This window comes from Parus major, chromosome 1A, assembly GCF_001522545.3.
Source record: "Parus major isolate Abel chromosome 1A, Parus_major1.1, whole genome shotgun sequence".
NCBI classification, from domain to species: Eukaryota; Metazoa; Chordata; class Aves; order Passeriformes; family Paridae; genus Parus; species Parus major.
The window spans coordinates 21,708,555-21,735,754 of record NC_031773.1 but is presented as its reverse complement, the minus strand read 5'-3'; the positions used below and the strand labels follow the sequence as shown (position 1 = coordinate 21,735,754).

General features: G+C 38.0%; 1 protein-coding gene across 3 annotated transcripts in view; it reads right to left on the bottom strand.

Annotated features, from left to right (window-relative positions):
* TSPAN12 (tetraspanin 12) overlaps positions 1–27,200 on the bottom strand; it is a 40,229-nt gene that overhangs the window by 7,287 nt on the left and 5,742 nt on the right. The window contains exons 1-5 of one of the 3 annotated variants that reach the window (XM_015628806.3): positions 21,677–21,762; positions 20,854–20,936; positions 20,088–20,223; positions 5,848–5,922; positions 1,835–1,942 (exon numbers count right to left, since the gene is read on the bottom strand). In XM_015628806.3, the coding sequence (XP_015484292.1) occupies positions 1,835–1,942; positions 5,848–5,922; positions 20,088–20,223; positions 20,854–20,936; positions 21,677–21,691 (417 nt within the window). In that variant the 5' untranslated portion in view covers positions 21,692–21,762. Of the gene's footprint in view, positions 1–1,834; positions 1,943–5,847; positions 5,923–20,087; positions 20,224–20,853; positions 20,937–21,676; positions 21,763–27,200 lie in introns of those variants that run through there. The other 2 variants (XM_015628805.3, XM_015628807.2) reach the window with 2 other exon arrangements.

Here is a 27,200-nt window from a genome sequence, read left to right as displayed (position 1 = left end):
CCAGGGTCCTGTATTCCATGCCACTCATTGCTCACAATCAAGCACATCAGTGTCCACACGTGCTGGCACAAATTGTACCTTTAACTCATCAGTCCTCTTAAAAATCTCATTTCTCCCTTCTTTACCACAGCTCTCATGTCTCAGTTTTAATTGGTTTGTTCCTCAAACTCCACCCAGCACAGGATTTTATGGAAAGCTTAAGCTTTGGCTCCTCATTGCAATTGCAAAGACCACCTCATTAAACACCCTTTTCTTACTCTTGTATCGTGTCTTCCCCCACCCAGTTGTTCTTTCCTGACTTTAGCTGACCCTTTCTGTCTTCCTTAGCATAGCCACATTTTTGATATTAGACCAGCAAGAGGATTGTGGAGAACTCATTTCCCATCTCCCTCAGATGTTAAAAGGTACAGAAGAAAGAATACCAAGCTGATCAGGACTGAACTTCCGGTAACAGAATTGCAATTACAATTCTGCTGACTGAAGAAGGGCCACAAGTGCTTATTCAGCCATAAAGCACATACCAGGCTCATACATCCAGCATCTAAACTGTGAGTAGATGGAATATAAATCAGAGCCAACCAATTAAGTAGAAACTGTAAAAGCTTTCTCAGCTATCCAAATCATTCATCTGGTCACAGGTCCCATAAGGAAAATCTAACTTCTAAAGGAAATTCTTCTCCCCTAGAAAAATTAAGGCTTAGTTGAAGTTTTATTACTAATATTCATATTATAACCAGCCATTAGGATGAAACTACAACAGCTAGGAGAAGAGGCAGTATTTAATTTAATCAACCTATACATTTAAACCGAGATACAGTACTATCTCTAGTCAAGGCAAATTGATAGAGCCCATTTGATTATATTATCTCAGGTACATTACTAACATAAACACTCTACCTGCCTATGAATTACTCAGTTTCACAGAGCACTCACATGGCCAGAACAGGGAACTGGGAGGGGGGGTGAGGCTGGTATGTAACCTCTTTCACGTTTTAGTATAAATACAGACTAACCAAGTGCTGCCAGGAAATGTTTAAATAAACAGGAAATCTGTGCAACAATGATAGATTTCAACATTTCAACAAGGGCAGCACAATGACAGGCATTTAAAGAGTTCTCTTCCTGCACGTGAGTTATATTTGGAGTTAATGAGTTTTACCTTGGGCGATTTTGTGTTTCTGTAACATAATACTTCATTCTATAAAAACAGTTCTGAATTTTAGTAGGCTAGAGGGCAAAGCTGTGAATACACAAGGAAGCTTTTTGGTTTGTTTCCCACCCCCCAGTCAAAGGAAATAAAAACCCTCATCACTTTCACAAACCTCGGCCAAAGAGACAGTGTTGGCATCTTTTTGGAAACTTCCTTTCCCATTCCTTTCCAGCTAAACATATCTTAACCATGACAGCTCCATGAAAGGAAACTAACAGAGCCTATGGGAAGGGGAGCACAGTTTAATATTAAAACAAGATATAGACACAGTCATTTTACTTTACCTGAAGATTTTTCATTTTACATACATCATATCCTTTAATGCTATAGTAATCCTAAAAGGTATTGGTGTCCTAACCTTACTGAGAAAGGATTTGAGAATGTTAGCAATTTAAATGAATTTATTAACACTCTGGTTTTGGTGTTTAAGTATCTTTAGGGTCTACAAAAAACAAAGAATTGGGTACCAAGTGATGTTATAAGACAGCATCACTACCCAGTGTTTATAGTGAATGAACTTGCATTTATTTGCCTAGTCACTTAAAACCAAACCCTTCCTTTAGCAGATAAATAACACTCACTGAGCAGGTACTCCTTTAGTTCATGAATTAACTATCATCTTACCTCCCTCTGGAAGAAATTCCAAGCATGGGTCAGCCACTGGTACCTAGGTAGGCCATAATTGGTCATCCTGGCTTTCAGTGTGATCATATCAGACCACTGCACTGGAACCTGGAGCAAGGAGAGAGAAGTGACTCACACAGTGGATCAGTAGGCTTGAGGCTCCAAACCCACAGGTTACATCTATACTGAGATCTTTCCAGTGCAATGACTAAAATAACAATGTACACGAACAAAACAAAAACAAGTGTTGCTGCAATTTTTATGATACTAATACTTTACAAGCCTTTCTTAAAATAGCAAGGAAAAGTTATTTGTTTCCTTTGCTTACAAATTAATGTACACTGAAAAGCAGTCAAATTTTGGAGAGATTCTGGGATGATTTGGTACTATTTATTTATATCATTACCAGATTTTTTACTTGACATAAAACTTGAACAGAGTCCCATCCAAGTCATCAGGGGTGGTATTTGTCTGCCCTAGTTTAGGTATCCCTCTGGTGTTGTCTTAGATAATAGAAATAAACAGGCAGCCAAATGGAGAAATTCATCTCAAGATAAAAAATTTAAACAGATGAATCATTGCCTTGAAGTCTCAAATCCACTTCACTGTCTAAGGTGAAAAACTTTGATTTAAATGTCTAACTTCTACATATGTAAAATTGAGATGAATTCTATCCCTGGAGTCTTCTCAACCATTTTCTGTCTTTGTCTGGAGTCCTGCATGCAGATACTCTGAATGTGCTCCATCATTTCAGTAACTTGCTCAAAAAGAGTAACAAGGAAGTGTAGACAAGGGCCTATGACCTTTTTTCCCCAAACACACTCAAAGCCTTGTGAAAATCTTTTCTTCTGAAAGGATTCCTGAACTATTTCTCTTGACAACTCAGAATTGAGGTGCTGGTGCACTCCATTGTGTGAATCAATTTGAAGCTAACAGTAAGGGTATTCTATAGATAGCAACAAATGTTATCTAAGAAAAGAAAATTTGCACACTACTTCCCAAGGAACTTGGTCCTCATTGTGCTAGATGCTCTGCAAAAATATAGAGACAACCAATGCCTGCCTGAACCCGTAACACAAATAGGAACATTTGATAACATTTCATTACCACTGATAAGTTATACTAATATTTTGATGCCCTAGTAAAGCTTCATATAATCAATGAATTAATAGGTCCCAGAAATTTAACATGCCTTTCACTTAGCAGATTTTTGCACTGAGCTCACAATAGTTCACATGAAAAATATTTTAGCAGTAGAGTACTAAAAATATGTAAAAGCAGAATATTTCTATCACAAACATTTACACAGGCCACTATAATAAACTAATTAATTTAGTTTTGTACTCAATGCATTTCTCTTTCCTCTGCATTGTAAGCTAGCACTCTTCTTTCTTTGGATAATATTTGATAGTGCTGCAATTAAGTTCATATTTGCTAGACTATTTTTTAATTAACTTATTTGGGTTAAACACATTCCACTTCTTTAGGAAGTCAACGGAAAGCAGGAAAAAATAATACTCAAGAAGTGAGAGAAGGAAATTAAAAGCAAAGCAAAACAATTCAAACGTCATTGTAGGAAAGCAATTTGAATGCTGGACCTAAGGAGGGATTTGAGAATCTGTGTGTTTGCTACAAGAATGCCTACAGCTAAAACTGTACAGGTAATAGGTACATTGATGTATCTCTCAATATCCTCCTGTCAGCTCATATACATGGTAGTGCACAATAATACATGATTGACATGCATTTGTTTGACTAGGCATCAATACTCGTGTAAACAAACAAAAACTAGAGATACTAGTTTGATTTCAACCTAAGTTCTATAAAGCTCAGTCTGCCACAGAGATCTAATTACTCATTATTATTTTTCTAATGACTATCAAAGCTTGATCAATGCCTAAATAAGCCAAGGACCCACACTGGCTTTTCAATCTTGTAGGTGGAATAAGTTAGTCATGAGGAACACTACATGCTGAGAGCTATCATGAACTGGAAGGAAAGTTGTTTATGCAAGGACTCTTTGAGCAACTTGTCCAATTACCAAGGAAAGCCCAAACAGCATCAGCAGAGGCAGTTATGCCTCAGTGACATTTCTGACAACATCACCCACACTACACTACACACCCACCTACACTAATGCCAACTGATCTCTGAAACCCACCAGGGGCTCATGTGATTTAATGCTACACTGAAACCAATATGACATCAAGACAACTCTACGGTTTTAAGAGGGAATCATCTTATCTTTATCCAGTAAGAGGAAGCACATTCTAGGGAATGACCTGCACAGGTATGGAAGAACCACGGAAAAATAACTGTTCTCTTCAAGTCTGCCATATTTACCATGGTTCTCAGAAGCAGGAAACCTACCTCATCACATGAAGAGCAGTAGTGTTAGGACAAAGGGAGTAATAGTAATAAATCAGATAGAAAGAGGAAACAACAAAGAAACAGCAACCAAAAAACCCAACCCAAACCAGTATTTCTGTAGATGAGGAATAAATATATATATATATATATATATACAGGAAGAGAAGAAAAGAGACAAAGAAAAGCAAAAAAGGAGAAACTGTATTTGCTATGACCCACTGCAGAAGATGCAGACATGGAATTCAGTGCTGCTTACTTTAGCAAAGGCTGAAGGGACAGCCATGTTTTCTTCTGAAGGGAAACAGCATGACCAATGACATAACATATGGTAGGGCTATACCAGTCTTTATCAAACTGTCACAGGTTTGGTTTGGTTTCAGTAGAATAGCAGATAGCCAAAAGCTTGGGGGTCAGACTAAAAAGCACCACAACTCCAAGTTTTCTAACTAAATAGTGAAGGCTGAAAAAGGATGTTCCAGTGCTGTGAAGGCTATGTTATTTCAGGCAGCTTCCACTGAAAAGATTTTTGTGAAACCATGGATATTAGTTGTAACAATCATCCTTGGCAAAACCCCTGCAGAGGGCAGCTGTGCCCATAACATGAAGAATGCCTCGTCTGTACTCCCAATTTTAAAATGAATCAACACGAGCTGATATTTAAAGCAAAGGAATAGCCTTAATCTCTATTATATTAGAACAACTCTCTCAAATCTGTACTGCAAGGGAATGAATTCTGATGCAAAGTCCTGCTGTGTAACTTCAGACTTTCAAATCTGCCAGAAATTCCTTTGGTCCAAGTACTGTGTAAATATCAAGGAAGCTACCTCACATCTTGCTGCAATATAATTGTCATTCACTGTTGGAAAGACCATTATATTGGGCATATCTTGGCAGTTGAGAGAAAAATATTTGTTCTTCTATTCATAAAAATGTACCAGCAGAATGAGTACAAGATGTAAGGATATAGCAGCCATCAGTTACATTTCAGTTTAATTTGCTCACCACTTACCTATTATCTTACATGATGGCTACAAGTTTGAAAATTAAAGGTTGGTGTAGTTACAAAAACTAGACAGAGATAAAACCTCTGCACAAGTTTACAGAAGAGTGTTTTATAGTCAAGACATGTTTTGCTTAAAACTGGCATTTATAGCTTGTGGAGGCAGTGTGCAGATTTTAGCAGACAGCAAGTCTCAATGGAAAGAACATGCTGTCTGTTTATAACATAGTACACTCTTTAAAATGCAAAGAACTTTTGGGACAGAATCCCTTCAAATTCTCTTGTCTCATCTCTCAAAATCCTTATTTAAGGCTGAAATTCATAATTTATGCTAAAAATATCAAAGACTTCAATGACAACCTGCCTGAGCAAGAATTAACAAAAAAATTAAGTTCTTAAATGAGGGGATGAAGGATTTGGCTCTCAAATATAGAGGGGGTAAGGGGAAACCCAGACAGGGCCTTCCAGACAGACAAACAAGCTTTCCTAGGAGAATTCTCTGTTTAAAATGAAGGCAATCAGTTGAAATTAAACTGTCAGAATAATAAACAGAGATAAATACTACAGCAATTAGAAAACAGCTAGCTAATAGAAAACTTCATTTTCTTCTGCTGAAAAAATGCAGCCTCCTTTTCTGACTCACCGTTATTTCCTGCTCGTAGGTCCAAACACCACAGGCCAGTTCAACGCAGAATATTACAAGCAAGCTTCCAAAATACTGCAGAAAATAGAATGGTCTTAGCTGTTTTTTATCCTCTTTGAAATGAAAAAAAAGTTTTCTAAGTTTAATATTGTTAAGTCTTTTTTTCAAACTTAAAGAGCATCTGAAAATACTAAAAATACTAAAATTTCACATGATTTAAGACATGGAAACAGAAATACATTTTTGTAACCAAAATATGAAAGATTGAGGCAGTAAACTATAAAAGCTGAAATCACGGGACATTTCTTTCTTGAAAACTACATTCTTATCAAAGTGATTTAGGGGTATGAGGTCAGGTCTAAGTGTACAAATATTTAGACATTAATTGAAACATATTTTACTATTAGAAGGTATAACCCATGAACTATTTAGAATTAGGAAATGCAAGTGTAAATGAAGAAGTACAGACCTTGGTAATGATGCTTAAGAAAAACTGGTTGTTGCAAATAAAAAGGAGTTTGTTGATGCTTCTACATAGCATCAACAAACCCTTTCTGAACTACAGGATAAAGCTACATGGAATTTAAGGCTGTTTTAACTGGTGTTCCCTATTAAAAACAACCCTTTTATCTTTTATTTAAAGCAGAAGTATACTCTCATTCATTCTTGATTCCAAACCTTCTTCCATGTCAGTGGACTCAGCACACAAGACTTTAAAGCTACCATCTTCATGGATTTTAGCTTAATTTGAAAAATCAAAGAAACACCATAACAATATAAAATAGAATAAATATATAATTCCATCAGTAGGATACATGCCAAATGGCTTCTAATTTAGTTATTTAATTTCAGAATCTATCTAGGACAAAAAATAAATATGGTAAGTGATTTTTTTTTCTATTAATGGGTTAATAAGATGTATTTACTCTGTTTAAAACAGTGTATAAATCCACAAATGTTAGGCTTTAACAGCCATCTACATAACACCTTTTCCATTCATCTGCTCTGGAACTGAGTAATTCACAGGTACCTTGGCAGCTATCGGTCTTGCCTTAATCTCTACTTGCTCACCATATATAATTCCCCAAATTAGACATGTAGATGCATAGGAAGTGCTATATAAGAAGTGTGTGTAAAAATACTCATGTTAATTTTCAGGAGAAACCTGTACCCATACTCTCCCCTGCAAAAAGGATTCCTGTTTTACTAGTCTTCATCACATTACATTGCATCTTTACAGTCCTTACAGCTGAACAACACACTGCACTTCCTTACAAATCAACACTGTAAGCACACACAGAGCTCCAGTACAGGTCTTCAATAACCAAAATGTTCATCCTCCAAAGGCACAAAAAAGGAAAAACATGAGTCACGCCTTCCAAGAACAATGGTGCTTTCTCTAAAGCATAAATTTGTGAACTTCTGTGAAATGTATCTACTAGGCTACAGTGCCTAGGAGCTATGCAAAGGATTCTTTAAAAAAACCCACACATGGAAATCCACTTTTCTAAATATTCACTTTGAAAGCAGGAAAGAACATGACATGCTTTAGTGCCAAATGCTCTTCTGGTTAATAATTATAATAAAAAATGTTTAAGGGCATTGTGAGTAATACCAACATTTTTGAGAGGGAGAACAACTAAATGTTTCAACAAAAAGTGCATTTTACTTCTATGCTGTCAAAAGAAAATTCAGTGGGCTTATACTCTAACTGAATAACAGGCCTGGGACTTTCTGCCACCTCTGAATCTTATGCAAAAATCACTGATTGTGGTGAAAGCAATACATCTGGGGGTGTACATATGGCATTCTCTGCAAAACTCCTAATTTGCAGCTGTTTGCCACATTTAATTCATTCATCAAGTTTAACATTTGAAACTTCCCCAACTTTCTCAGTATGTAAGTTAAGAGTGTTTGCAACAGTGGTAGGAGACAGAATAGCCAAAACCAAGATTTTCTCCTGTTACTGAATACAGCCTAAGATAGAGCCAGATTCACTCATAAACCACTTCTGGCTCTGCCAGGGACTGAGCACTCCTGACTAGCTACATCTAGACATCAGGGCACTGCAGAATCAAGCCTTCTGTCCTGAGAAAGCCCATTTCTGCCCATAACATAAAAAACAATGAGTTTACACACATGAAAGGTCATGCTCTGAATTAGTAACTGAAGACACACCGAAGAGTTGCACATCAGAGTTTGTTCCTCTCTGCTACTGAAGGAGGGTATTATACCTCTCTCTATATAATGGCTTGCAAAACAAATACTTCTTATATAAGATTTCTGGGAGGGGAAAAATCCTCTAACCATTACTTTAAATGTATTACCCCTAATTTCCATCTTCCAAATCTAGAAATTATTTCTGGCTTCAATGCTTATTCCTTGACCCCAGTTAAATTCCCACAAGAATCTGAGTGTTAAATGCATCTTCCTGCATTTCCATGCTTCTGGCTCTTGCCAGAAACAGGGACTTGGTTTTGAAGCAGGCAAAACATTTCTTCCTGTGGGCTGAGTGGCTACATGTCACAAAGATGAGTAACTTACTGAGGAACATGGTTGTATATCACACTCAAAACTGCGCCAGGAGGTCCCTGATAGTGCCTTCTACAGAACATCTCCCTCAGAGTATTCTTGGCCATTGCCAAGATATTTTCTACTGTTTCTTCATTTCTTTCTTATTTTCTTTTCTTGGCAGAGAGAGGGTAAGAAGGGGAAGGCACATATGGGAGTGAACAAGCTATGATAAAATAAAAGCACAGTTGTGATTGTTTGAAGAACTACAGACCTTTTACAAGGCAAATCCTACAGACTTTTAACATTTCCCTTTTGTAGGCAATTGCTAATCACTATCATTCTCTCCTTAGTCTGACTATGTGAAATACTCAGAAAATTGGAGTGGTGCCTTGAACTGATTACAAACCCATCAGTTTCACTGAAGGATTTCCTCCAGCAAAACTGTGAAAAACCTAAAATGTTGCCTCCTTGAGAGAATCTGAATGACTGAAATGCTGGCAGAAAACACTCTCTTAAAGAGTAATAAATCAAACTAAAAATACTTGCCAACTTTAAAATAAATAAAGCGTTAGCCATTTACTGCTCCATACGTCATGCTTGTGGCCAAGATACTCCACTTCAGCACCCCTTCACTGTAAAATGGATGCTACCAGTTAGCAGGAGCTGGTCTCCTGCAACCTCCTTGTTAAGGCAGCTCTACCACAGGTCACAGGCTGGAAGGGAAGGAGGAAGACGAGAGGAAGGCAGCAACTCTGTAAAGCAGTATTTTTCCAACAGGAACATTTCATCTAATACCTGGTACACTGCACTTGGATTTGCAGCACTGACAGAATGCAGAGGCTTAAACAACTCTGTTTTTCTAGCACATCAATCCTGAAAGAGAGGTGAAGGACCTCAGGGCTAAGGAGAATCACGTTCTCCTTCCTTTCTTGGGCAAGACTAAACATTCAAGAAATGGGAATAGAAACAAAGTCATTACAGTGAAAAACAGTTTCAGAGATGTAAAGAGGCATGAAGGATCAAGGAAAGATAGTAAAGATATTCTGTACGTAATGGCCAGACCCAGTTCTGCTGGAATACTCTTCAAGTGGTACAGCTGCAAAAGTGACCACAGCCAACATTCAGCTCCTGAAACCTCCAATGCAGAAACCACACACAACAGCAGCATGGTATCCCACCACTGAAATACTGCTTACTAGTGCAGAGATGCTACCAGCTTATACTCACCTGCTGCGACTTGCAACAGCCTCCACAGAGCTCTTGCTCCTGGGCAAGTCAAACAACCCCAAGTACACATTACAGGGAATATATGACAGAAAGGGGGATAGTGAATGCAAATCCTATTATGATGAATTTCAGGCACAGAAGGGAGGTAACCATCAAGAAAATAAAGACAAAAACCAGAACAAAACATAACCAACACCTACCAAACCAAAAACCAGGGACTAGTATTGAATAGGTTTTGTCATAATCCAAATAATTATCTGCATAAAGGCTATCAGAACCTGATAAAGCACAAAAAAACATACATAGTATTTTCTGATATGCATTAAAAAAATCAAAGTAATTAAAACCTATTTTTGAAAATATCTATATAGGCTATGTAAATACAATCAAAAATTTTAATCTGCATAAAATTTCTGCACATCACAATGGTGCCCCACAAGAGGGTCTAAGTTCCATATATGTCAGTGTATGCCAGTTCTCCATACATGGAGTATATATACTCTGGCATATGCCCAAAATATCCCTCCTATCTCTCCATCTAAAGCTAAAAACCAAGTTACAAAATTAGTTTATCCTAAGTAAATCATGATAGGCTTTTTTGGTATTACATTTGTTCTACCAAACTAAGCTAATGTCCACCACCACCAAATATATTCCAGGAACATATTTCTTTCTTGATCATCTCAATCACTTAGATAAAAATGCAAACAAAAATAGCAAATGCAAGCACAAAATCACCAATACCGAATCTAAGGCATTTTACATTTGTTTAAAAGGTGTTTTGCCAACGAATCCCATTCTGTTCAGAGTAATAGCAAAGAGTCACATGAAGTGTCTCCCAACATAAAATCTCTCCCTCATGGCTTTCCAATCTGCAGAGTACAGGACTTTTTTTGTTGCAACTGTGGGCAACTTAGGGAAGGATGCAAAGCATGGAGTACAGTCTTCTGCAGATATCTAATATAAAACTCTTACTGTATTTCTAGAGATTTTGTATTGAATACACTACATTATACCTGCAATTAATAACCTAATGTAATTTGTCTATGCTTTTCAGGCAACAGATGAAAAGAACTGGTGAAAAATATTTCTATTTCTGTTACTAACATGGCAATAGAATGATGGAGAACACTAGGAAAACACAGATACATGTGTTCTCCATGTACATGGAGAGACATTTTAAATTTTCACAACAGAAATATTGAATTCTAACTACACTTAGCAAAGGAAAACTTGAGTTAAAATTCTAGTGCCCTACAGCAATTTCCTTTAGCACAAGAGCCAGAGCAATGTCAGCAGGCAGTGCCCTACTTCAGCCACCATGCCAATCCCACTGGCACAGACACACAACCTGCATGACTGTCCTTTGAGGATGCCCTTCTGAACCCTGTGTGAACATTCTGTCAGAAACAAAGCTAAGACCAGGAACTCTAATAGAAATTTGGTGACTTGGGGTATTTAGTGACCAAGTCACTATGGCACTCTGCTGCCAAGCAACTCAAGCACAGAAGAGCTACAGTACTACAAAGCTGACTGTACCCATGTATATTCTGGAAGTGATGAGTTTTTTCCATGTGTTTTTTTGAATCTGCCACTGATGGCTTCAGTAATTTGTTGCCAATGACTTATGAAATGCTTCACCAGCAAGCAGCTACTAAAATCAGTAAAACTGTGCTGTTAGACTATGCACAAGGAGAATGAAAAACTCAACACATCTCCAGTCATGCTCTTTTGAGCCCACTCATACCAGTGTTTGTTTTGTTTGCATTTTGAAAGTGTGATTTGGAAGCAAGAGCCATGAACATGAGAGACAGAGTTCTGTGTCAACCCAAATTTCATCAGAACTAGAAAGGCACAAGAACGGTTTAGTTTATCTTTTTCCTTACTCAGACCTTTTTAGTTTTATCTCGCATCATGCTCTTCTGTTCTGACAGCTTCCTAGTTCACTACTGTCAACCTGAGGACACTTCACTATCTACTCAATTAATCCTTAGAGAACAAATATATCCCATCACACAACACAGTCAAAATACTGACTTCCAGACAGTGAGAAAGCAAGAGTGCATTCTGTATATTAAAGCAAAGAGGAGTGGCAGGCAGGGGCTAACTACTGGAGGCAGAAGTTGCAATATAGTGAAGGAAAGAGCATGGGGAGCTTTTGGAAAACCTCTCCTACAAGACTGTAGAAATCCTTCATTTTCTGAGCAAATGCACTTTACTTTAAAGGATCAGTGTACTTATTAAGGAATCATCATTCACATCACCTGTATTTTACTTCATAAACACCTTTTTCAGGCTTTACTACTCTCCTCCCAAACACTATTCTCCCAGAAGATATAAAACCATTTTTTCCCCCCCTCAGATTCAAGAAAAAAACAAGCTCTTATGCCAGAGCAAACAAAAGAGTAGCTGATCAACAACTCTATTCTCCTCAGACTTGCTGCCTCATACTGCTTTCTGAGCAACATGTTCCATGTGGCGTTAGATGTGAAGAAAGCTCTGGAAAGGGCAGGGGCTGAAGGAAATTCCAAGAGGGCAGCTGCAGAACGAAACCTTATCGTAACCTCTAAAAGACCAGAGTATATGATATGTAAAGCAAATGCCAGCAGATTTTAAGAGTTATGAATAGCATTTCCCAATGGCTAACAGCCTGAGAGCATCAGCCTTGATCTTCTGAGATGCAAGCTATTCAACCATCTCTCTGCCCCCTGGGAAACCTCAGATGACCATCACCACTGGATCACCAACAAGAACCAGAATTGTCCTGTATAAAATGTAACAAGTTCTTCCTCATTTGGTAACTAAGAAGCTATGGTTCCCCTTATTTTTGTCCGTCTACAAGTTAACAAAGGATTTTAATGATTAATCCAGCTATCTTTTTCAAAAATGGAGCAAACACTCATTACACAGAGTCAGACAAGCTGCATGGAAAATTGACATCCTGTTTATCCACTTCAGCAGCACAGTTTTCCCCCTGCTTCCCTCCCTTGTAGCCTCAGCCCTGCCCTGTAGGAATTAACAGGCCATTAGTCATTTTGATTTTAAATTTGGTTTATTTGCTTGACAACACAGAAATTTATGAGAGATGCAGCCAAAATTCAACAGGAAAATGAGCTGAAACCAACAACTTGCAACATAAGCTATGGAATCTCATCCACTTCTTCAAAATAAATACATTTCACACAAAAATGATCAAACTATTATCTTAGATTTTGCTTCCCAGATCACAAATTTTTATCAAAATGTCTTAAAGTCTATGATCTTTGCAAAGTCCACCTCCTTTTTGCAAAACTTTATAACTAATTTTTAAATTAATTTATGGCAATGAACATTCTAGTTTTTAAAGATATGTATCCAAGTTCTTTCTACCATTTTTTTAAAAAAACTAAATAAAATTATTTATGAATGGCTAGATTTTTGTTCACAGCCTTGATTCTTCTGTGGGATATTCTTCACCTATTGTAATCTTTTACTTTAATAGTTATCTTCACTTATATATATAAACTGGTACTACTTTGGAAATAAGCAATATACACTTCAAACAATTATTGGGATTTATTTGCTAAGGGTTCAATTACCTCAAGTCAGTGAACTTCCCAGAATAAGGATTATTGCAAGGTCATGGTAAAGTACTAAACAGGACATAGGTGAAGACAGACATTAAGACCATGATTTTCTTATGGCTTGTCATATTCCCATTCCCCTTTTTATTCCCCTATTTCATAAGATTTATAACAAAACCTAAAGTTTTTTATTCTGCACAGATTTTTCGAAATGCAGGTTCCTTCATTTGTCTACCTGCTATTTACTTCCTAGCAAGGAAATTACAAACCATAAAAATGTTTCCTTAGTCAAAAAATAGACTCATTTGGTGCTGATACACAATGACTCTGCCTCAGTATGCCCCAAGACATTTCAAACAATCAACATTTTGAGTGAAGAAGTGCTTTTATGATATAAAACCCACACAGCAGCCCCTGTGGACACAGTGAAGTGTCTTCATGGTTAAACATGCAAAAGGTATGATTCAACAAGAAAAAGATTGATTTTCCTGACAGGACACACGCTCCATACTCAGTTTGCGGCAACAAGAATGCAGCTGAACAAAAGCAGCAAGGCACACCCTAGCAGTGAGGCCAGGCTGTGTCTCAGACAAGACACCGAGATTTGACTAGGCTTTGTGGATTTATATACTCCTTCCTTGCTCTCAGGAACTTCTCTCATTTCCTATTCATTTCAGCAGACAAAAAACCTGGGCAAACAAGCAGTGAGAAAAGACGAGCTGGAAAGGACAGAAGAGGGGAAAAATAACCACTCTGTGGCAGCAAGACAATGTATTATCTCAGCAGCTCCCCATCTTTTCTCAGTCAAGATGCAGCAGCCCTCATTCCCATCCTGGTATCACTCACAACTCTCTACCCTTCAACAACCCCAGTGCCTTGAACCTGCCATCACATCAGTCCCTGTCTTTTCTATAGCTTTGTGGTACCCACATCCATTATTTCACCAACCTTTTTATTACTATCTTCCCTCCTCTTTTGACCTGGGAGCATTATTCCGGAGCCCTTTTCAGCTCTGGCACTGTTTCATTCTCCTCTACTGCCCCGGGCATCAATGACTCTCATGAACTTGGAGGGAAGAAGCAGTATTAACAGTGTAACAAGCAGCAATGAGGGGAAACAGAAAGAAGGAAGAAAAAAGATACAAGGCTTGCTCCAAAAGGATCCTGAGGCCAAACAGTGACACCCAGTCAATGAACATTCAGGATATAGGTCCCCAAGAACAAAGTAGTGACCTCCCATCAGGTGAGCCTAAAAGTATAGCTTGCAGTCAAAAGTGTAGCACAAGAGTCCAGGCAGCACGTGTCATGCAGAAACACTGAAACCATGAAATTACTACTGTCAACAGGTATCTACCTTTCAGCCCTGTGCCTTTTCCCTAAAGCATTGAGCAAGTGCTACTCCTCACTACTGAAGAAATGTACAGAAAACAATTAAAATTTATGGCCTCCTAATGGCACTATCCAACCTTACTGTCCTAAGTTAAAGGCATTTCCTTGAACTGCCCTCAAGAGGCCAGACAGTTCCTGTTACTTGGAGCTGCTGGGTAACGGCACCAAATAGTGCTGCGCTGCCTCTGCAACACTGCCAAGCATTCAAGGCAGCTGCTCAGTGCCTGGATGAAAGCAGATCATTACCATGATCACAGCAAACATTTGGATTTAAGTCAAGTACTTGCAAGAAGACCTGGACACTCCCCCCCGGTTCAATTCCTGTCATGCTCCCCCATGCTCCTCAAATACACAGCTGCTCGTGCTTGCTGTGTGTTCTGCAGGCAGCACCGTCATCCCTCCACAACTCCCAGTATCCCACATGGCCAAGCAGCTCATGTCTCCTCTGTAGGGTCCCTCTCCCATTTAAAGAAATTAGGCACTGTTTCAAAGCACTTACTTTTGGAAAAGTATTTTAAGGACATACACAGCAAGGACTTATGTATGTCGGCAAGACAAGGTCAACAAAATACACCATGCTTACACAGGCAGATAGAGAAGTTGGCATTGAACCCCTGGACCAATGTATTCCACAAAGAAGGCAGCCCTACAGAGAGCAAACATTCCTGCAAAGCCTGGCTTAGCTCTGTGGTGACACTCTGGCATCACCAAAATCCAGCTCAAAAATCAAACAGCTTGTCTGAACCTCAAAAATCCTGATTGAAACAGGAAAGACACTTGTTCTCCATTTCAAGGCAAAAAGATGTATAGTAATTTGTACAGGCATCATCTCCAGCAGTTTACCTTTGAATTCAAAGTTAGAAACAACAAAAATACTCTCTCTTTTTTGAGGAAGTTGCTCATATTTGAAACTACTGGGGTATAATAAAAATTAGTGAACTTGAAGCATATTTTCTCTTACCAGTGGAACCTGAAGCAAGCAGAACTTCAGAATGCAAGCTGAATGTCCAGCCCCTTAGTTACTCACTGGCTATCTGAAACTGAGGTTTAGCAAGGTATTGGCTTCTCATCAAACCTGAATTACAGCATTATAAACATATTTAAACCAGTCTTTCAAACAACAAGGTAGGCCGACCTGTCTTGTGATTCTCCATCTTTCTTCCATTCATACCACATTTGTAAATGGGCGGTTGATAAAAACCACAAAATACAAACTCAGTCTGTCCAGCTTAATACTAAACTGCTTGGGTTTACACCAAGTATGTTTGTTAGTTGTTTCTTCCCTTTAAGACTTGGTATCTAAATAATTTAGAAATACTTCTGGTTGGTAAATAACAATTCCAGTGCCAAATGTTAGTACAAGGTATTGGAGCAGCTGTAACTGTGCTAAGAGTCCACACAGATAGGAATAAATATCCACTATTACTACAGAGCAAGCAAGCTACACTATGTATTACTGCAGAAACACATGCTGTCACAAAAAGAGGAAAAAAAAACAGACAACAAAATTTGTTATCACTAAAGTCTCATATTAATTCCTGCCAACTGTAGTCATAAGTACTACAGAATAGTTGATGCTGTGGTAGTGTATAGCAGCTAACATTTCACATAGAGTAACAATGCCTTCTAGGAAGAAAACATTAACAGTTATTGGTATCTTGCAACATACCAGATGTCCCAATTTAATCACCCCTATCACCTCTGCATCCACTGAAATGGGTGTATGTGTACAGAAGAATTTGCCACAAGTGGTGATACCGTCAACAGCATCTCAGCATTCTTTAGATGGACTTCACAGAAACCAGTAGTTTGATGATGGTTTGTCTGGTTGTGTTTCAACTCAATACACAGCTTAGTCTAACAGGGTCCAATTTATTAGCAGGTTTCACCATAACTGAATTAATAAGTCATTTAACCACACACCAACAGGATCTAACAATGTTTAGCTCTGAAGAATATTTATTACTCTGTCAACTCTATGATAAAAATCAGTAGCAGGATTTGCCTTGTTGATCATCAAATATTTTTAACAGTTTTCCCCTTTGTGAAAACATACACAGAAAAATTTGAGTCCTGTGCTGTTTGAATGCTGCAGTTACAGAAAAGTCATAGTAAAAAATACAAGAACTTTCAACGAAAATTTCAGCCAGAAGTATTTTCCAGTAGGATTTTCATAAAGATCTTCTTGTTGAGTACCAAAGCTTATTTTTGTTATACTAACAAAACAAGAACTAAAAAAAAAACCAAAACAAACCAAAAACCCCAAAAACTAACAACCACAACCAAAAAAACCCAAAAAACCCAACAAAACCCAAAAAATAAAAAACCAAAACACAAACAAAAAACAACAAAAAAAATAAAAAAAACCCCACCACATATCCTTAGGGATATTATTCTTAAAGAATATATGCATTTTGTTAGGGTTTGGGTGTTTTTCAGTTAGACAATGTGCATAACAAACTTTGAAAACAATCCAAAACAGAGTCTCAGAAGAGAGGCAAAGTATTTTTTTTTTTCAAATACAGAACAAAACTTGTTGAAAGAACTATATCAACCACCATAAAACCAGGACTCTACTTTGCCATCCTTGTACTTTTCATGCACCCAAGTCAGTGACTTGGAAGAGATCAGATCTTCCACTTTAGGCTAGCATCATAGCTACTTCTACATGAGGATATTGATCAATCACACAAAAATAATATAGAAACTCAAGATACACATGGACTCTTCAAACCAACTACCCTTCAGAACATACTTCTGAAGTGATGAAAATGAAATTGTCATAGCTTTAAAATGGTGGTTCTACAGAAAGTCCAGAGCATGTGCCTCAGAAGACTGAGGTCTTACATTTTCCTACTATTAAGCTGAGAAAACACGAGTTTGATGTATACTTATGCCCCCATGTGAAGACAGAAAGACTTCAAGACAGAATTTCAAAAACAAATGAAAATTATGTATTTGAATGTATTAAAACCAATACCATATCTATTTTATTGTCTTTGCACTTTATTACATTTTCCAAAAATCCATTTCAATTAACATCAGCACTAGCAATGAGCATGCTGCCAGGAACGTCAAGACCTGTATCCAAATATCTGTGCGTGCCATCATTATGGCTTTCATGTGCTTCAAAAAGAAGACTAAAAGCATGATTGAAGGGGCTGTTAATGTTTTACATGAAGGTTCTTTTCTTTAATTCATCTGGTTGAACAAAAGCTCATTTTGTTGATCCATCAGTTTTCTGATCAGTCTGATGAATGAAGCACTGACTTATGTCTGCATACTTCTGTATGGTATAACATAACTGCATTTATTTAACAATCAATCAAAGACAATGACATACTTAGGAAGATATAATTTAGTTTTGCTTATCAGTTTTTTTAGCAAGAGCAAATCTCAAGCTCCTGAAAATGAAATATTGCAACATAAAATGACCAAAATGTCTTGCCTTTTGATTTAGTGTAGATTTGACTGCCTAAACACACTTCAAATTATTTATTTCCAGATGGTATTAAAGGCTATAAATTATTTCTATTTTTCACTTGCAATGTAAATAAACTGAAGACCAAAACTAGTTTTATTAACTCTTGAAATAGTGAGGTGGGTTTTTCTAAGCTTATACCAAAAATAACTTTTTCTTTCCCCAGATACTATGTGGCATTGATCTACATCATGAAGTTATTTTTACCTTTTAATTAATTTAATTAGTATTAAAAACTACCACCACTATAAAATAAAGAACACATTATGAAAGCAATCTTATACCCTTACAAGAACTCCTAAGGTTTACTAAGTTTACCATATTTTAATACTGTAACTATTAGATGAAACAAAAATATGTACAAAGCCCTTTTAAAGTATGTAAGAAAGATTACTAGAGAAATAATTATAAGGTATGAAATTACATTAATCCATTACTCTTAAATACATGCCCATAACTAATCATTTTAGAACTTGTTTCCATTGATTTTAACATTGCAATGTTAAGATCTAGAAATAAGAAATGTGTGTGAGTAGTCTGTTACTCTAACATGTTCAGATTTAAATGAGAGTTTTCCCCAACAATATAGTTTTGAAAGAATCATTTTCACATTGCATACAGGCTGAACAAAATATCCAAAAGGAGAAACAGCACTGCCCTCTTGCAACTAAAGAACACTTCTGTTGCAGACATTCATCTGGAAATATCAAATAAAGTTTTCTCCAACCTTCATAAATAAATAAATAAATAAATACATACATAAATAAATAAATGACATTTTAATACAAAACCCCAGTACAGTTTTGCAACTGTTTATGCTGCAGTTCGAATGTTTCTATTAGAGAAAAACAAAGGTTCCATAAATCTCAGCCAATTTCTTACAGTGTTTTTATGACCATTTTGTGCAAAATGTGTGAGATTTAGGTGTCACATATTTAAGCCTGCACAGATCCACATGAAAAATTCAACTGAATGCAGTTTGTGAGAATCCAACACACAGTGCAGTGAAAAAACAGCAGGAGCCCAACTCTACTTGTATGGGACCCTGGATAAATATCAAGAGCTGAAGTGTTCTATCTGTCCATTTTCTCCTACTTCAATTACAGTAGTCAAGTCTGATACACCTCTTCCACATCCATTTCTCCTGCTCTCTTGGATTTACAGAGTGCTTGGAATCCTGCTTATCCTCATGTTAAAGAGCAGAGTCCAATTCTGCAAAGCTACAGCTACACTTTTAAGAAGCATATAGATACATGGCACTCCTGGATTTCAGTACTGCCAATCATCTAAAAATTTTAACTCTAATCCTTTAAGATTTGTGTGAACTTCATGGGCTCTTGTTGGAATACCATTTTTTTGTTTGCTTGTTTGTTTTTGGCTGACTGTTTTTTTAATTGTCCTTAAATTCACTGACTTCCAGACAAAGAACATGGTGTTTGGCTCCCTTGACAGTTCTAGCCACACCACAGTTAAAACTGTACACAAATCTTTGTGCAGGGCAGACTGCTCCCTTTCAGCTGCTGTCAGCTCAGTTATATACTCTCCAAATGAAGGAAAAAGATGGGTACTTCGAATTTATTTTTAAACTTGCTCACAATCAAATGCAACTGCAAAATTCCACATCCATGTAAGAGAAGACAAAGTTTCTGAACATACTCAGAATTAACTCTCTTAAGCTACAAATGCTGTTAATTTACACAAAGAAAGTCTAGGTTAGGTAGCTATTGCACAGCTAGGAGTCAAAACAGTAACATATGGGTTTATTTCAGAGTACTCAGATTCATGTCTCTATAATTACTAGTACTGAAGAGTTTGAGTTATTTTTCCCTTCAGCAACTCCTCTACTAAATGAAGTGAATTTTTGCAATTGAGAAACTGCTTGTCTTTCAATCACAGCATAACGCAATCTAGGCAACAAATTATTTCCTACTGTGTGCTTTGCAATTGCCATTCCTCACCAATGCCATAACTCAACAGGGTAATAAAAAATAATCAGTATTTATCTAATGCCTGTGGATTAAAACCTTTCTAACACTCCTGAAACAAAACAGAAGTTATGAAACATACCCAGACAAGGAGCAACAGATTTCTTTTCACTGTTCCACAGTATCCCAGCATTCCAACTATGATGAGGAAACAGCAGACTGCAATCATAACTGGGTGGACCACAGGAAAGTAAGTCAAAATGACAGCCTCCTCCACCCTAAAAACCAATCAGAACAATCCTCAAAAAAAGCACAATCACAAAAAAAGATACAAAGGAAAAAAATACAGTCATTAAGAAGAAAATGGTCGATTAGCAGATACTTTCTTTCCAGCACCTCACATATTGCACAAAAAAATCTCTTCAACATCGTTTTAAAGTCAAATACTACATTTGGGTAACAAAAATTGCACTGTCCAAAACCTCTCTGGAGCGAAGGTAATCATGCCCTGCATTTGTACAGTGTGCAGCACAATGAGACCCTGTTTTATCACCAGGGCTCATAAGCACTGCTGTAATAAAAATAATAGAATTTCTAAATCTCTGGACTGAATTAAGTATTTAAAACTAAATACTAATATAATATGATTACATGTTGTCAACCAGCCAAAAATTGATCCCTGTCAGAAGAGAAAGGCAGAGGATTGAAACCTTATCTTTCCCCTTTTTCTAATTTCAACTGATGCCCATAACTGTGGCAAAAAATGCACCTTCCAATAAAACAATGATTAGTTTAACTGAAAGATTCTCAATTCTATAAATCCTAATTAAGAAGCTTGCCACATATAATGAACAACATCTACCCCAATCAGTAACCCACACAGATTAAAAATTTAACTAAAGCTTTACCTTGTTTCTGCAGTTAAAGTGAGAACATTATTCAGGTAGTCTCTCAGCCAAGCAGAAACACCTAATATGGTGATGGACATCAACTAAAAAGAAAACATTAAGTTATTTATCATGTGTTTAACACAAATTGGAAGATCATTCATAATTTAAGTAGAGGATCAATCATCACTAACATCTTTCATGCACTCACTTATGTGAACAACATACTGTCCCCAAAACTGTACTTCTGTATGCTTAGAATTCATTTGCTGCCCAAGTCTTAGGGTGCCAGTGACACTAATCTTCTTTTCCACCTAGTGATGCAACTGCTGGCTCCTATCCCACCACTGTACAACATACCATAGAAAAAACAGGGAGAGCTTACACTGCTAAAATCAGTGACTCTTCAAGGCTCACAAGTGATACACATCAGTCTGCATAAAATCATGAAGCCATGCTCAAGTACACAGCTAGTGAAGAAAAATCTCATACAACTGTCCTAATACAATGATGCTCGACAGAGATTTATCTGTGGGTTGAATTTAGAAGAATCTGATTCTCCTCCTCATTTGGACAGAGTCACACCATGAACACTATGTCTCAGTTTCCTGAACCATAAAATGAAAATAAAACTAACAGTATTTCAATTATAAACCATATAAAGCATTTGGGTACCTAACATGTCAGGCACTTCAGAGGCATAAAGATACTACATTTTCACCAGGACTGCTCCCACAGCAAGTAAATCCCAAAGACTGAGCCCACCCAGAATTGCCACTACCTCAGCAGACATGGATTTCTGTCACCTGATGCCATCGTTCGCTTCAGCACACCTGGAACTTACCAGGAGAAGATCCATCCTCTGGTTTTCTTGAGAAGCCAAACCCAAACAACAGATTCAGAACCTGCCACACTGCGACAGCACCAGCTCTACTGCTGCTAGGTACTGCTAGAGGACGAGGCACTCCTCATTCAGTCTCATGGGGGCATCTAGGCCTGAACCACAGAAGACACAGGACCTCAGAAACACCATTGTCTAGCTGAGGGGGGGGTTCCTAAGCATGCTGAATCTCCTGAATACTACTGTTTTCATGAACTGCACAGGGCTATGACAGTATGATACATCAGCATTATACTTACAGTTTCTTAAATCACTAAGAAGTGCTCATCTCCCCTGTTGTCATCAACATCTAGATTCTCACATGCCCTCATACTCCCCTGAAGTTGTTTTGAGGAACAACTTAGAGTGGATCAAACCTAACAGGAAAATTCACTCTGTATCCTTACTGGCTCCTTAGCCTACAGCATGCCCACAGCAGACTACTTTAAAATTTCACAGAAGTCCCAGCAGCTATCCCAGAGCTTCTTCCTGCTTTTCAGATCTCATGCACAAAGTACAGGCACTGCCCTGGCTCTGAGTGCTGCCAGCAGGAGCTGGGCGCTTGACATGCTGCAAGCATATTCCTGGAAGCTAGTGCATGCTACATGTCTATTATATTCACTCATGTTCTTTACACTCTGTGGGATCAGTTTTGGCTGATGAAACAGTAATAGTAAAGAACATTTTCTATTGTCTTATTTTCAGGAAGTTGCAGGAACAAGGAAACCAAGATGACTGGAATCTCCTCCTAAATAAACTCCCCCCACCTATGTCCTAAAAAAGTGTCAGGCAAACATACCACACAAGCAGTCAAAAACACTAGAGAGGTAAAGCAGACAACAAGCAGACACCCTACTTTCTTGTTGTCAGAAGGCAATACAAAACATTTTTAACCCTCCACATCTTCCTGACAGGCCTGTTGATACGCACAGCAAAGCATTCGCTCATGTTTATGATGTTTATAGTAAAATATGATAAAATGTTTATCATGTTTACGATAAAATATTTAAGATATTTAGGCTATAACCCAATTTGGTTAATTCATTTTACAACAGTGGTGTTCAGAAGTGAGAAGTCCATCAAAACACTGCTCAGTAACTTTTAGTAAGAGCCAGATGGCCCTGCTACAAAAACAGTACCAGAAAAATGACTGCTTTCTAAGTAATATTCTTCCTCGCATACTAGACTGGTAGAATGCCTACTCCTTGCTGTCCATTAGGCACTCTCAGGCTGCACAAATTTTCTTTCAGCCATCAGCATGCGGCAGCACATTGTACACGCAGTGAGAGGTGGTGGATTTTGAGGAAGGCAAAATTGCTCTTTCAGCAGAGGTAAGATCTGGCAATACACTGAAGCATGCAGGTTACTCACAGACAACAGGGAGATCACAGAACCACCAGGTAAAAGGCAGAGAAGATAGAAAGGACCAAAAGTACTGAGCAGAGTCCCATCACCAAAAGAATCATTCAGTTTGCTAGAAGAAAAGAACTTGCATGCAAAGGCAAATCATGAAGAACAAGAAGTTTCATATCTGTTCTGTCTGCCTAGACTGAGTTTTCTCTGCCTAGATATGTACTTTTGCCCACAAAAAAATCCATGGAAAATCTAGGCAGATACATCACCAAGCTGAGGCCAACACATGGCCTGTGACTTCTACAGAAATGCTTAATTACCACATCAGAGAACATGACTCCCTCCTCATATATGAACAGCAACTGGGAAAAAAGGACTGCTTCCTTTAACCTAGGAAACACAACCTTCACCAGTAATGTAACTGCATGAACACTGTTTCAGTTCATAAGAACAAACTCTCTATGAAAGGCCTCTTGCATCATTCAGAAAGATTTTAGCCATTTTGATTCCCCTTAGCTATTTAGTATGAATAACTAACAATTACTACCATTTCTTGCTGATGCAAAGACATGCAAGAACATTCCACCTATAAAGCCTGTGAAAGCCAGGCTACCACTCAACCACTCACTCACCCTGTGCCTGGCATGATCTCACCACCAGTAACTGCTTCAGATGTTACTGACTTCTGCTACTCTTAAAATGCACAAGAGCTAGGTCAGCATGACTGGAAAAAGTGCAAGCACATTGCCTTACCTCACTGCTACACAGATACTACACACAGATTACCTGTGCAACACTCTCCTGCAAGTCAAATTCCTAGTGAGGCACCTTTGGGCACATACTTTCAAGTCCAAAGTGAATTATTACTCCGAATAACCTGAAAGACACATTTCATTCACAGGCATGAAAGTCAGTAACAGTGTGCAGCTGGGGCGGCAGAAAGGTGTGGGTCAGAAAGCAAAGGCAAATACTTGAGGCTCCTCTTGAAAAAAGAGGCCTTATGAAAGAGCAAACTGATAACCCAAAACGACAATTCAGAAATAAGTTGATTACTTAAAAGGTGTATTTCACAGCACATAAGCCAGCAAGTGCTTGGTAGCTCTTTACTAATAGAAGGAATGATGGGGAAAATGTTGCAACCCCTCTGATCAGCAGAAGTGAGCCTCAGGGCAGCAACACCCTGAGGGATGAAAGATGCCTTTGCAACACCAGACTGTTCTGTATAATGACTGATGTTTATTTTAGTGACAAAAGATTATCAAGCTCCCATCCATCAATCCACTTGCTCACCTGCTCCATAGCCACAAGGGAATCACAAGAACACAACACACATATTTGGCCTCCACAGCCTCCTGCTGACTCAATGTGCAGATGTGCTGCCCTGTGTAAGTACTAAAAACATCCTCAAGTGCCAGGTGACATCAAGAAAGCTCCAGAAACCCACCACTTCCAACCACCTACGGCACATGCAGATCTTCAGCCAGCAGCACAGAATTCATCGACACCAGCAGTACAACTGAGTCCAGGCACTCAGTAGGCAGAAACAGTTAACAGCCTCCCCAAAAACCTTGGTGTGCATCCAAACCCACCGGCAAGTATCAGCAGGCACATCCCTGACATTCACTGCCAAGTGATTTTTACGAAGTCACGGGCAGGAGGAAGGTCCTGATTAAAGCTATTGTTGATTCATTTGAAGGATGGTACAACGGTGGTCCCAAAAAACTGGCAGTCCCCACTTCAGCCGTTGCTTTGCAACAGATTTATACGTAACATACAGTTAAAATCTGTATCAAGCAATCAGATGAAAGAACACAAGTTTATGACAAATAAAACTGCTAAGATAATTCTCACATTACCAGTAACATCATTTCACTAAAAAGTTTTCATTCAAGCTTATCTGATGACAGCCACTCTGCTGTGCTGTAAATATAATATGATAGTATGCAGTAAAACATGTTTATTTGTTGCAGCTGGCTGCACAAGTCACTATGGGTTTAATTCTGAGCTGTCACAGTATGTTGTATAGCCATCAACACAACACTGAGGAGTTCACAGTGATGCCTACTGTAATACTCTGTTTTAAATATATTTCCACACTGATTGAACATAGGAAATAAATTCTATTTTTATATATGAACAATATGCACCCAATAATATATTAAATTTTCAAATTAATTTCTAATGCAAAGTTTTTTGAGCTACTGAGGTTTTCTCAGACAACTGAATTACAATATCCAAAAACAGACTTCAGTTATTAGGAGCGATCATTTCCAAGCATAGTTTAAATTGTGTTTGGAACTCTCTTACGTAAATTAGACATCAAAATGAAAATATAAAATTATTTTCAATTCATTAAGTATGTATTTTAAGCCATTATTTTGAAAGTTCTAGTCCCAGTGTCTCTGAGGCCATAACTAAACTGGAAAATAAATCTGCCTTTCCAATTAATAAATGAACATGTATTTCTGTCTTTAAGGAAGCAAGTCCAGTTGATGTTGCTATATCAACACCTCTGTTCACCCTCCCAAAATTGTTTTCATTCAGTCTAACACATTAATTTAACTTCTGCTCTAATTTGAGAAAGTGCTTTTTTTAACAATTAAATTGGAGGAAAGATTGACAGTATCTTCCATACCAAAAAATCACACATGATCATTTTTATTCTAACAGATGGGGTAAACAACTCCAGGCCAGGCCCTGATACCCATAATGAAACATTGACTAGCAGCAGTAGAGAGCAACCTTCTTTGCATTAAAAGGTCTCTAGCTACAAGGAAATTACTTCCAAGATATGACAACATTCATCAGCATATGTCCCATAATTTTAGTTAAGAACAAAAACAAAAAATCACCAAAAAACCCCACAAACAAATCCCAAAACAAACCTTGTGAAAATCTTCCTGTTAAAATTGATTCAGGTAATCTGAGCTATGAATTACCCTTACCAAGGGACAGGGGGGATACACTATTACAAGGTCATGAACATGCTGCAATGCTTTTACAGGGTTTTCACTATTAGGTTCAACATTTAGATCACTGAACAAACACAGATTAGTCAGGTCCATGGATAAACAGCTACATTTTTTGGGACAGAGGGTCATAAGGGTGGAGGACGAGGAGCAAGAGGCCTTCTTTTCTGTATTACCTCGCAAAACCATTTAAACGTTTGGAGAAAGAAGAATTGCCTACAAAAAAGAGAAATCCTCCATTTCCTAAAAAAACACCTTTTATTGTACAGATATTCCAATATTTCATTTTAACTAAGCTTCCTACAAGGTTATGCCTAGGTCCCCTCCCACATTAGTAAACAGCTGAAGCACGTTCATATTTGCACTTTGAATCTGGGTTTGCTTGCACAGCTGCAACAGTGAGTTAGCGACCTGCTGCACGTTTGGCACGGGCTGGATCTCGCACACTTTGCAGTAAGGCAACTGCTGGAGCACTGACAGGCTGCTAAGAGGTCACCCTCCCAGGGAACATGAGCCAGATTTTCAGCAGGTGGCTGTTCAAGGCACCCAGAGGAAGCACAGCAGAAAGAACAAGAGCTCAAACATGCAAACAAGGCTGAGGTACAATTCTACAGTGTGTCAGACCCACATCAACCTCTGGGCTGTGGAGCACAAGGGTACATTAAAAGCAAAGAGTGATAAAGAAGTATGTGTATTTCTTCAACCACCCTCTCTACAACTTCTCAGGCACTGCACTTCTTGTTAGGACACGAACTTGTGCCACTTTTCCCTCAAAAGTAACCATCTCAGTGTCAAGACATCTTTTGCTTTGGGGAGGAACAGGTCTGTGCTGCTCATCACAAGTAATCCAGAGCAATGCTCACAGCTCAAGTATCCCAATCCATATCACAATGCACACATTACCATCAAGATGATATGCCTTCACATATACACAATATACTCTTAATTTTGCTTCTCTAAGAGTTTGCTTTTATTCATGGACAATAGTCAATCTCAGAGATGCACGCAAATTATTTTTAAACTGAGCATATATATATACTTTAAAAGAGCATGGGTTTCCTATGCTCCACAGGACTACAAATTACTTGTTAGTGGGTTTATACCTAACTTTCCTGCTTTACACATGAATTCTTATGAGCACACAAAGATGATTAATTTTTATTTAA